The sequence below is a fragment of the Eupeodes corollae genome, chromosome 2 (assembly GCF_945859685.1).
Source record: "Eupeodes corollae chromosome 2, idEupCoro1.1, whole genome shotgun sequence".
Lineage (NCBI taxonomy): Eukaryota > Metazoa > Arthropoda > Insecta > Diptera > Syrphidae > Eupeodes > Eupeodes corollae.
The window spans coordinates 124,921,565-124,933,636 of NC_079148.1; the positions used below are offsets into that span (position 1 = coordinate 124,921,565).

At 31.0% G+C, this 12,072-nt stretch overlaps 3 protein-coding genes across 3 annotated transcripts; all 3 read left to right on the plus strand.

Moving 5' to 3' along the window:
* The first annotated feature begins 481 nt into the window (after positions 1–481).
* LOC129946548 (uncharacterized) lies at positions 482–1,115 on the plus strand. The gene is made up of 2 exons (XM_056056777.1): positions 482–643; positions 712–1,115. Exons 1-2 carry the CDS (start codon positions 632–634, stop codon positions 943–945), a joined length of 246 nt encoding a protein of 81 aa, XP_055912752.1. The 5' UTR covers positions 482–631; the 3' UTR covers positions 946–1,115.
* Positions 1,116–3,274: 2,159 nt separating this feature from the next.
* Positions 3,275–4,105, plus strand: LOC129946914 (hypodermin-A-like). Its single transcript, XM_056057294.1, has one exon. It carries the CDS (start codon positions 3,301–3,303, stop codon positions 4,069–4,071), a length of 771 nt encoding a protein of 256 aa, XP_055913269.1. The 5' UTR covers positions 3,275–3,300; the 3' UTR covers positions 4,072–4,105.
* A 3,099-nt stretch (positions 4,106–7,204) lies between these two features.
* LOC129947501 (trypsin beta-like) lies at positions 7,205–8,010 on the plus strand. Its single transcript, XM_056058081.1, has one exon. It carries the CDS (start codon positions 7,206–7,208, stop codon positions 7,983–7,985), a length of 780 nt encoding a protein of 259 aa, XP_055914056.1. The 5' UTR covers position 7,205; the 3' UTR covers positions 7,986–8,010.
* Positions 8,011–12,072: the final 4,062 nt, after the last annotated feature.

Sequence of the window (12,072 nt, forward strand, 5' to 3'; positions counted from 1 at the left end):
TAAAAAAAATTATTTCGATTCTAGGGACCTTGAAACGTCAATAAATGTCAATATTTTCAATTTGACAAATCGAACAATAACTATTGAAAGTAAATAATACAATTTTTTTAGAACACTTACTTTAAAAGCATTTATTTGCATTTGTTTTTAATATATGTACCTTATCTCAGATTCCATTGCTTGCGTATCAATTAAAAAACACAAAAACTTTCCTCAGCGTCCTGCCGTCAAAATATACTTACCCCGTCATACGATTAAATACCCCTCATATTGGGAAGTTTGCCTTTTTTTTCAAGTCCAAAACATTCCCTACAAGAACGCTAACTAACAATCCTTTGTTTCAATCTTTTAATAGCATCACTGCAATGTTCTTATTCTTGAATTTAAAAAAAAACTAGTTTCTTGTTTTTCCTTTAAGATGCGATGGACCCACGGTGATGGCCTTCATGCATTCCCCAAGCAACAAAAAAAACCTCATCAAGAATATATTCTTTTTCGCTACTCTGTCCACCTTAGCGGCAGCACAAGGTGGCGAAGCGGTGTGGACGCGTATATAAAGAACCAAAGTTCCATCTAGGATCATAGTTCAGTTTAACCGCCAGGACAAGAAACAACACAGCACTTTTTCAATATGTTCAAAGCAGTAAGTTAAATTTATTATCCTTTTATTGGTGACTTTTCCTAAATAAGAATCTTCTTTGTTTTTCCAAGTACTTACTCGCATGTCTTTTGGTCGTGGCTACTGCCAATCCACTGCTCTACTCACCAACCTATTATGCCGCTGTATCACCAAACCTGCCAATTGCCCTTCCACTGGCCTACACCAAGCTAAGTGCACCAACTGCATCGGAAACTTACAACAGTGTGGCAACAGCCAACTCATTCCAGCAACAATACCGATCCGATTACAAACCATTGACCTATTCCGCTGGCTTGATTTACTAAGCATGCAACTTGTATGAAGGCGCAGAGTGTCAAGCAGCGAAGTTATATACCACAATTTTTAGCATCATATACCTTGCATCATAGTGCAAGTTTTTAAATGGTAATGTGACACCTCTATTAATTATTATATTGTGGAATAAAACAGAAACTGATTTGATGAGTTACATAAAGTGGTTTTTATTTATGTATATTTTTTGTTTATTATTAAAATTATTATAATATATTTACGCAAATCAGGTTTCACTTGCGCACATCAGCTGATGAGAGAGATTTAAGAACCAACTCAAGACCGCACTCACTTATGTCTTATGGGTAAAAGGAACATTAGACATTTGTGGATTTGTTAAATCAGATTTATTGATGATTAATTATTATTATTATTATTATTATTATTATTATTATTATTATTATTATTATTATTATTATTATTATTATTATTATTATTATTATTATTATTATTATTATTATTATTATTATTATTATTATTATTATTATTATTATTATTATTATTATTATTATTATTATTATTATTATTATTATTATTATTATTATTATTATTATTATTATTATTATTATTATTATTATTATTATTATTATTATTATTATTATTATTATTATTATTATTATTATTATTATTATTATTATTATTATTATTATTATTATTATTATTATTATTATTATTATTATTATTATTATTATTATTATTATTATTATTATTATTATTATTATTATTATTATTATTATTATTATTATTATTATTATTATTATTATTATTATTATTATTATTATTATTATTATTATTATTATTATTATTATTATTATTATTATTATTATTATTATTATTATTATTATTATTATTATTATTATATTATAGATAACTCAATCTAACTTTTAAAGCTAAGTAAGTTTTAGTTATAAAGATGAGACTAGTTAAAGGCAAAATTTTGGAACCAGAAAGGAGACGATGGATAAACAAGATGTCAGGTACCTTCCAAAGTCTTGAAATTAATTATTTGAAAGTGTAAGGTGGAAAGTATAATGCCATGTCATGAAAGCCAAGAAGAGCAAATTTAAGGGAACACCTTTGAAAACTTTTAATTCTTGGAATATGTACATATCCCTTGTAATACAAGGGCTATGCTTTAGAGGAGTATTCATAGAAGGAATGGACAAAGGTTATATAGAAAATCTGGTAAAATATGGCTTACAAAATTAATTCAACCTGACTGCTGATTTGGCTTAAAGTATTATGTCGACTATGTGGGTCAAGAAATTACATTACATTTCACACTACTTTGCACATCAATGTACAGAGTAGAGAACACAGCACCTTAAGCAACTAGACTATGTAAGGTGATAATTGAGTTCTTGGTTGCATAAGAACCCAAGGTCGGGAATAAACCCGCCAATTTCTTGATTACGGAAAAAGTATTGACAAGCTTAAGGTTTTACACGTTTACATGAAAAGTAAGTAACTTTCATTTGTTTATATTAAGATCTATCATTGACGTAATGGTCTTTAAAAACTTGAAGCTTTAAGTGATATTTGGAAATATTTGTTAAATAGTTCCATAAAGTGAGGATTCAAAAAGAAAGAATCTTAGTGGCTACCTTGGGGTACTTCAGAAGTAGTTAGCAAGAAAAAGGTAAGTAAGAAGAAAAATATTTCAATAAAATCGATTCGAAGTCAAGAATTAAAAATTTCTTAGTCTATGGGATATTTTATTAAAGGTCTTGCTAAAATCGGTGAAAATAAAGTCAACTTCGTTTTAATTTTTAAGACACATTTTATACAAAGGTATCATTCAATTCTAACAAAAAAAACATAAATCATAGTAAAAAGCATCAGCCTCAATTTAAAGCTCAACTCAAAAACAGCAAGAAACAGCTAACCGCTGATTTTGGAAAGGGCTTTTAACAATCTTTGTCTGTCTTTTTCGATTCCAAAAAGTGACAGTTCTGTTTTTTAACGTAAAGTCTCTGATGCGCAAATGATATGATTTAATTATAAAGGTGTGTTTTTGAAGAAATTTGATTATTCAATTTTTCTCAGGGGGAACTCCATTCAAAAGTAAAAACAATCTTACGGCAAAAAACCAATAGACATTTTGAAAATCATAATTTCAATTGTTTTTCGAATTCCTATAAATTATGATATCATGATTAAAAATAACTAGATTTTTGTTTAAGCAAGTTTATTTGTCCGTAGTCTGTAATAATTTATTTATTTGGTTCCTGCTGTTTAAAAATCATTATTTGTCTTAAAAACACACATGTTGTAAAGTAAATAAGCCACTATATTTTTTTAACTATAAAAGACCCAAGCTTGAAATGTAAAAATCATAAGTAATCAAGATGTTTCGTTTAATCGTTGCTTTAAGTATTCTGTCCCTAGCATTGGGCTTGGAAGATCGTATCGTCAATGGAAAAACAGCATCCATTTCAGAATATCCATACCAAGTCTCTATTCAAAAATATAATTCACATTTCTGTGGAGGAAGTATTTTGAAGGAAGATTTAATCCTTACAGCAGCCCATTGTTTAGTAGATGTTATTCAAAAGGACGAGGTTGATACCATTACTGTTCGTGCTGGATCTTCGCATTGGGATGAGGGTGGTGTTGTCAAGAATGCTGAGTGGATTTCAATACATCCAGATTATCAACCTCAACCAATGGTATACGATGTGGGTCTTGTGAAAACAATAGGAAGTTTTGTTTTTAGTAGTTTGATAAAACCCATTGCTCTAACAAGAGCCTTACCTCCGCTTTATGAGCCTGTAGTGGTTACTGGATGGGGACAATTGAGCGAATCGGAAACTAATCTTCCAAAAACTTTGCAAGCGGTTGAGTTGGAATTCCTTACACCTGAGAAATGTAGATCTCCCCACTTTGGTTATGCTTCAGCTATTATGACTTCAATGATTTGTGCCGATGGACCATACAAGGACTCATGCCAAGGCGATTCTGGTGGCCCTCTTGTAGAAGTCGACACCAATGTACAAATTGGAGTGGTATCTTGGGGACTTGGATGTGCAAAACGTGGATTCCCAGGAATCTACTGCGATCTTACAGATCCAAACGTTGTTTCTTACTTACGGTCAAAAGTACCCAATCTATATAATTAGGAGCAATAAAGATTAAATTATCATTTGCATTGAATCGAGCTTTTGTATTTATTTATAGTTTTTTGAGTATTACAACATAAAATAATGTAAGAGTTGGGCGTGATGGTTAGTGCGTAGAACTGTCGTTCTCTCGCACGACAATTCTTCAATTCAATTTCTGGAAGTCCGATTTAAAGTTTTCTTCACAGGTACTGCATCTTGCTGTTGCCAGGAATTGACAAATCCCCCAAGAGTAATTCTTGTCATAAATGTTCTTACTCAAATTAGCCGTTTGGATTTGGCTCTGGTCCTCTTCGTGCTGTTGAGCCACCTAATTTCAACATTAAATGCTTAATTCTGCCTTTTTTGAAAGAGTTGATAAAGTCCCAAATAAATGTATTTTGCAGATTTATATCGTCATAAAAATATCCACTGCAATGACGAACTTATTTTGGCGTATTTTCAAATTTTATCAAAATACTAAGTTGCATGTCACTTTTTATAAATGTTTGAAATTACTTCGAAACGGAAGAAGAGTCAAACATGCTAAGCTGAACAAAAAGTGTTATTTTCGAAAAATTATGATAACCTAGCATTCAAAACTGAATAAAACCATTTCTGCCACATAAACTCTGTTTGCAAACTACTGCCAAAACAAAAAGTAGCAACATAGTTAATAAGCACATAATTCGTTGAAGAGATAAGTTTAATTTAAACTTTAGATACAAAGTACAATCATTTATTTTATGTATTCAATGCAATATTTTTAAGGGAATGAGTTGACTGGAACTTAAGTCCATTTAATTAATTTCTCGGTTCGATTTGTCGAACAGAAAATGTTCACATTTCTCAACGTTTCAAGGTCCCTAGAGTCAAAATAAATTTTTTAGAGAGATGTACGTCCGTAGCTCAATAACATTTGAGAAATCGACTTCAAATAAATTTTGTTATAGAGATATCAATGCAGAAAGATGCTGCACTCAAGGACTCTCAAAAAAATTGCGTGGGTGTTTTTTTTTATCATACCAATTTAAAAGTTACAAATTTTGGTGAAACTCACGAACCAATAACGCTAGAGACTTGAATTAAATTTTAAATTATATATTGTACAAACAATGATATTTTTATGAAAAAAAACCTATAACCGTTTTTTTTGTTAAATCAAAAACACTAAAAAAATAATTGGCATCGCAAATATTTTACAAAAAAAAATTAATTTAGCTCCAAAATAATTGTATGCAACAAAGAACAACGTTTTTGATATCTAGTATAGTTATGAAAACAATCGGATGTCCAGTTTTTTTATAAAAAATAAAATCCTGAAAACATTACTAAAAAAAAGGTAAAAATTGAAAATTGGATCAAATATCTTTTCAAAAATTTGAGATTATGGCTTCAAAAAAATTTTGTCTTATACGGAATTTTGTTTTTAACATTCTGTAACATTTTGAGAAAAATCTTATTGGCAATTTTTTTTTACAAAAAATAAAAACCTTAAGAAACACATTAAAAAATAGTTTCGACTATAATATCTTTCCAAAAATTAAAAATATTGGCTTCAAAATAATCTTATCTCACAGAAAATATTGTTTTCGACATTCAGGCTATAAAAATCCAACAACCTTTTTTTTCATACAAAAATAAAATCTACAAAAATAGTACGCAAAATTGGTAAAAATCGGTGTTCGGTTCTCTATATCTCGTGAACAATAAAAGATATTGACTTCAAATTAATTTCTTTCATCCCATTCGTATTTCCTTGCATAAGAAATAAAAACTTTTAAGAAATGGTACTGAAAAATGTATTTTGAAATCAAACAATTTTATCTTACGTAAAACATTTTTGGTAATTTTTAATTTTCTTAGAATAATTCAGTTGACAACTTTTTTAATAAAAACACAAAAACCTACAAACCTTTCAAGTAAGAAAAATCGACAGATGAAGTGGGAATTTATCAGTGTGCGTCGGATATCAGCCTCTATTTTTAAAGTAATAAGCTGACCTGAACCTAAGTCTTCATATGTATCGCCAGAATCGATTATTTACTTGAAATATCTTTTCCAGAAATAAGATCTCTTAAAAAAAGTAAATTTGAATTGATTCTATTGACTTCAAATGCAGAAGATACAAGTCTACCCGACATGAGCCTACCAGATACGATACAACAATAACGCGTGGCAAAAGTCATTCTGTTAAAAAACTCCATTAGAAACTACTCAATATGAAATCAATCGATTCGAAACTTACTTAACTGTTTAGTTTGTGTGCTCGAATATTTTGTATACCTTATTAATTCCGCATACCAGCGAAAAACCCTTTTAAGAATAACAAAAAAGTGTTAAAATGGGAACTACTTATATATCTAAAACGTCTTGAGGATTTAAAATAATATTAAAAAAAAAAAAAACCGTATACTTGTTTGGGAAAATTGTGAAGGCATCGCTATTTACTTTACGCTTTTTTTTTCAATATTAAATTTGAATGATCTTTTTCTCAACACATATTCGATAGAGTTTGAATATTTTTTTTTAGAAGCTTAATTTTGTTGGGTCTAGTATTTGGATTTGCAGATAGCTTTGAAAACTGATCCGTAACTTTAAAGCTAAGCAACGTTAAAGCAATTTCCCGTTTTGAAATTTTATGAATGTTTACATTGATATCTGTTTGGGATTTTGTAATGAAACGAGGTTTGATCTGTTTCAAGCTATGTGGAACTTAGTTAAGTGTATCTTAAATATTTTCTGACAACCAAAAATAAATTATGTTGCACTTAAGGTTTAAAATGTACTAAGTTGCGAGTTGCGACACCCCAGATCGCATTTCAATCGCTTCTTTATTTTGAGAATTTGTTCACTAAACATTTGGGCTAAGATTAGAAAGCGTCCGCGTCGGTCGTATTTTTGGGTAAGATTAATTACATTAATTCTTAGATAGTTCTACATTAATTTTTTTATTTTTACACAAACTTTGACTAAATAATTAAAAATAACAAGATTGTTGTTTGATCAATTTCTTGTCCTCAAATATTTTATTTATTTAGTAAAAAAACTCTTATTTATTTAAGAAACACATTTGTTGTAAAGTAAATAAGCCACTACATTTTTTTAACTATAAAAGACCCAAGCTAGAAATGTAAAAATCATAAGTAATCAAGATGTTTCGTTTAATCGTTGCTTTAAGTGTTCTGTCCTTAGCATTGGGCTTGGAAGATCGTATCGTCAATGGAAAAACAGCATCCATTTCAGAATATCCATACCAAGTCTCTATTCAAAAATATAATTCACATTTCTGTGGAGGAAGTATTTTGAAGGATGATTTAATCCTTACAGCAGCCCATTGTTTAGTAGATGTTATTCAAAAGGACGAGGTTGATACGATTACTGTTCGTGCTGGATCTTCGCATTGGGATGAGGGTGGTGTTGTCAAGAATGCTGAGTGGATTTCTATACATCCAAATTTTCGACCTCAACCAATGGTATACGATGTGGGTCTTGTGAAAACAATAGGAAGTTTTGTTTTTAGTAATTTGATAAAACCCATTGCTCTAACAAGAGTCTTACCTCCGCTTTATGAGCCTGTCGTGGTTACTGGATGGGGACGATTGAGCGAATCGGAAAGTAATCTTCCAAAAACTTTGCAAGCGGTTGAGTTGGAATTCCTTACACCTGAGAAATGTAGATCTCCCCATTTTGGTTATGCTTCAGCTATTATGACTTCAATGATTTGTGCCGATGGACCATACAAGGACTCATGCCAAGGCGATTCTGGTGGCCCTCTTGTAGAAGTCGACACCAATGTACAAATTGGAGTGGTATCTTGGGGACTTGGATGTGCAAAACGTGGATTCCCAGGAATCTACTGCGATCTTACAGATCCAAACGTTGTTTCTTACTTACGGTCAAAAGTACCCAATCTTTATAATTACGAGCAATAAAGATTAAATTATCATTTGCATTGAATCGAGCTTTTGTATTTATTTATAGTTTTTTGAGTATATCAACATAAAATAATGTAAGAGTCGTGGCGTGATGGTTAGTGCGTAGGACTGTCGTTCTCTCGCACGACAATTCTTCAATTCAATTTCTGGAAGTCGGATTTAAAGTTTTCTTCACAGGTACTGCATCTTGCTCTTGCCAGGAATTGACAAATCCCCCAAGAGTAATTCTTGTCAGAAATGTTCTTACTCAAATTAGCCGTTTGGATTTGGCTCTGGTCCTCTTCGTGCTGTTGAGCCACCTAATTTCAACATTAAATGCTTAATTCTGCCTTTTTTGAAAGAGTTGATAAAGTCCCAAATAAATGTATTTTGCAGATTTATATCGTCATAAAAATATCGATTTTTGTAGCCACTGCAATGACGAACTTATTTTGGCGTAATTTCAAATTTTATCAAAATACTAAGTTCCATGTCACTTTTTATAAAAGTTTGAAATTTCTTTGAAACAGTAGAAGAGTCAAACATGCTAAGCTGAACAAAAAGTGTCATTTTCGAAAAATTATGATAGCCTAGCATTCAAAACCGAATAAAACCATTTCTGCCACCTAAACACTGTGTGCAAACTACTGTCAGAACAAAGAGTAGCAACATACTTAATAAGCACATAATTCGTTGAAGAGTTATAATTTGTAAATGTCTTGTGCAGTCACTGAGATAAGTTTTTTTAATTTTTAATTTTCTTAGAATAATTCAGTTGACAACTTTTTTAATAAAAACACAAAAATCTTCAAATCTTTCAAGAAATCGACAGACGGGTTGGGAAGTTATCAGTGTGGGTCGGATCTCAGCCTCTATTTTTAAAGTAATGAGTTGACCTGAACCTAAGTCTGCATATGTACGATAAGAACGTTTGCCAGAATCGATTATTCCCTTGAAATATCTTTTCCAGAAATGAGATCTCTTAAAAAATGTCCATTTGAATTGATTCCATTGACTTCAAATGCAGAAGATACAAGTCTACCCGACATGAGCCTACCAGATACGATACAACAATAACGCGTGGCAAAAGTCATTCTGTTAAAAAACTCCATTAGAAACTACTCAATATGAAATCAATCGATTCGAAACTTACTTAACTGTTTAGTTTTTGTGCCCGAATATTTTGTATACATTATTAATTCCACATACCAGCGAAAAACCCTTTTAAGAATAACAAAAAAGTGTTACAATGGAAACTACTTATATATCTAATACGTCTTGAGAATTTAAAATAATATTAAAAAAAAACAACAAACACACTCTTAGCAATCCAATTCTTTTGAAGATGAGTTAAGAAATTGATTTTTTTGAATACATTAAAAACGTTCCCACAATTTGAAACCGTATACTTGTTTGGGAAAATTTTGAAGGCATCACTATTTACTTAACGGTTTTGATTTCAATATGAAATTCAAATCATCTTTTTCTCAACTCATGTTCAATAGAGTTTGTTATTTTTTTTTCAGAAGCTTAATTTTTTTGGGTCTAGTATTTAAGCTTGCAGATATTTTCGAAAACTGATCCGTAGTTTTAAAGCTAGGCAACGTTAAAGCAATTTCCCGTTTTGAAATTTTATGAATGTGTACATTGATATCTGTTTGGGGTTTTGTAATGAAACGAGGTTTGATGCGTTTCAAGCTATGTGGAACCTAGTTAAGTGTATCTTAAATATTTTCTGACAACCAAAAATAAATTATGTTGCACTTAAGGTTTAAGATGTACTAAGTTGCGAGTTGCGGCACACATTTAAGAACAATATCAGCAAATGGGCCTTAAGGGAACTAATCCCGATCGCATCCCAATCGCTTCTTTATTCTTAGAATTTGTTCACTTAACATATGGGCTAAGATTAGGAGGTATTGTATTTTAGTTCTTTAGTTCTTTATTTGAAAGGAATAGCATAACACAGTAAGATACAATATCTTCTTTAAAGCTCAAGTTTTATATATAAATTCAAATTCGTGTGCTACTTTAGGAGTGATTTAACAAAGCAAAATTTGAGAAATGTTAATTATTTAATAATATACATATGGAATTCAAAAACCGTACTCAAAAATTAACTTAAATGTTATTAAAATAAAAAACAGTTATCTAAAATTAATAGTATTTGAAAAATAAACAAAAGAATATTTAATTTAATTTACTAAGTACTAATTGAAATATATAACATCCATCTCAATTAAGTGTCCCTAGGTATTCTTTAAGCCTTAGGTTGAACATGCCTGAGCAGCTTATTAATCTAACAAAACGGGGTAAGGAATTCCATTGACGGATGGCATTTATGAAAAAATGACGCTCAGATATTAAGAAAGTATATCGTTCGGGTATGAGATCACATCAATATCGGAATTAGTAATGTTTTTGCGAGAATCATCCTAGTTCTAACTGGTGTTATCTTCTGTGTGACGTAAAGCATTCGGAGACCCCCATATGTTGAACCCAGAATTAATTTTATGTGACTGTCCCAATTAAGCTGTTTGTTAAATATAATTCCAAGATTTGTTGTCGTGTCGACTATTTCAATAGCATTTTCATTTAAGCCTACGGGATATTATTAAACATATTGATTTTTTTGGGTTTAAGCAGAGTCCATTTATTTCTGACCAGTGTAAGATTCGATTGAGATTATCATTTAGTTCGCTTATTCCATTCTCTACAAGACCTAAAGGACAACTTTTCCGCAATTGGACATCATCAGCATACATATCAATGGAGCAGTTAACAAGACATGAGGGAAGCTCATAACAAAGAGTAGTGGTCCCATAATTGATCCCTGTAGGACACCCCTGCTTAAAGGCAAGCAGTCAGAAATACAATCACCAACTGCAACTGCTTGAGATCTACCTTGAAGGTATGAGTTAATCAGCATTTCTGACATTGATGAGAACTTGAACTGCTCTTTAAGTTTTTTGCATAATATACTATGGTTCACAGTATCAAATGCTTTAGAAAAATCTAATAATGTGAGAAAAAAGCAATGTTGTCACTATCTACCGATTGTCTAATATCTTCTACTACATTTATTAGGGCTATTGTACAGCTATGCCTTGGACGATATCCAGACTGGTTTAGGCAAAGTAACCGATTTGTATGAAAAAATTTTCGTATCTGTCCATTCATAATTTTTTCAAATACTTTTGATAAGAAGGGTAAAAGAGCAATAGGCCTGAATTCATCTTTGTTCATGGGAACAGGAACAATTTTTGCATATTTCCAAAAAGTAGGAAAAACACCACTCATAAGAATGGTATTAAACAAGTGCGTTATATACCTAAGAACATAAGGAAGAACAGCCTTTACAAAAACCGGATGTATATTATCGAATCCAACAGAATTTGATTTAATCGATAAAAAACTTTCTAATACATCAGACTCTTCTACTCTTTCAAATTTGAAATCTCTTATTGCTTGTGAACAAGGAATACGAGTAAGCGTTGTCCGAGTTTGAATGAATATCAGGTGTTGATATGAAGTTCTTGTTTAGTTCATTACAGTCAATGTTTGTAGTTATGCAGTTTGTTTGCCTTCCAACTCCAATTTATTTTAGGTTTTTCCAAAGTTTATGTCGGGCAATAGATGGATCAAGCCGTGGAGCATAAAACCGCTTTTCAGATTCTCTTATTTCATAAATAACCTTATTCCTCAAAGCCTCGTAAACATTTAATATCGCATTTGATCGAAAACGTTTCCAACACTTATATGCGTTATTTCTACTGATTATTAATGTTTGTATGTAGGTCGTAAACCAAGGTTGACTCTTTGATCGTGAAGTCTTTGTTTTAATTTTGACATGAGTATTAAAAAGATCAACTATATTGTCTAGTATAAAAGCGGTTTGATCATCTACTGAAGTCATTCCATACACTCTAAACCATTGAACTACTCTCTAATCTTCTTCAAGCTGAGTTAAATTTATGTTCTTGAAATCACGATAGCTATAGTTCAAACTTTTTACTATTGGCTCACATTGGAAAATAATGTGGAAGGTCATGACGAGAAAAGCATGAAGTAGAAAGCTGGCTGAAATGTAGCAATTTATATGAAT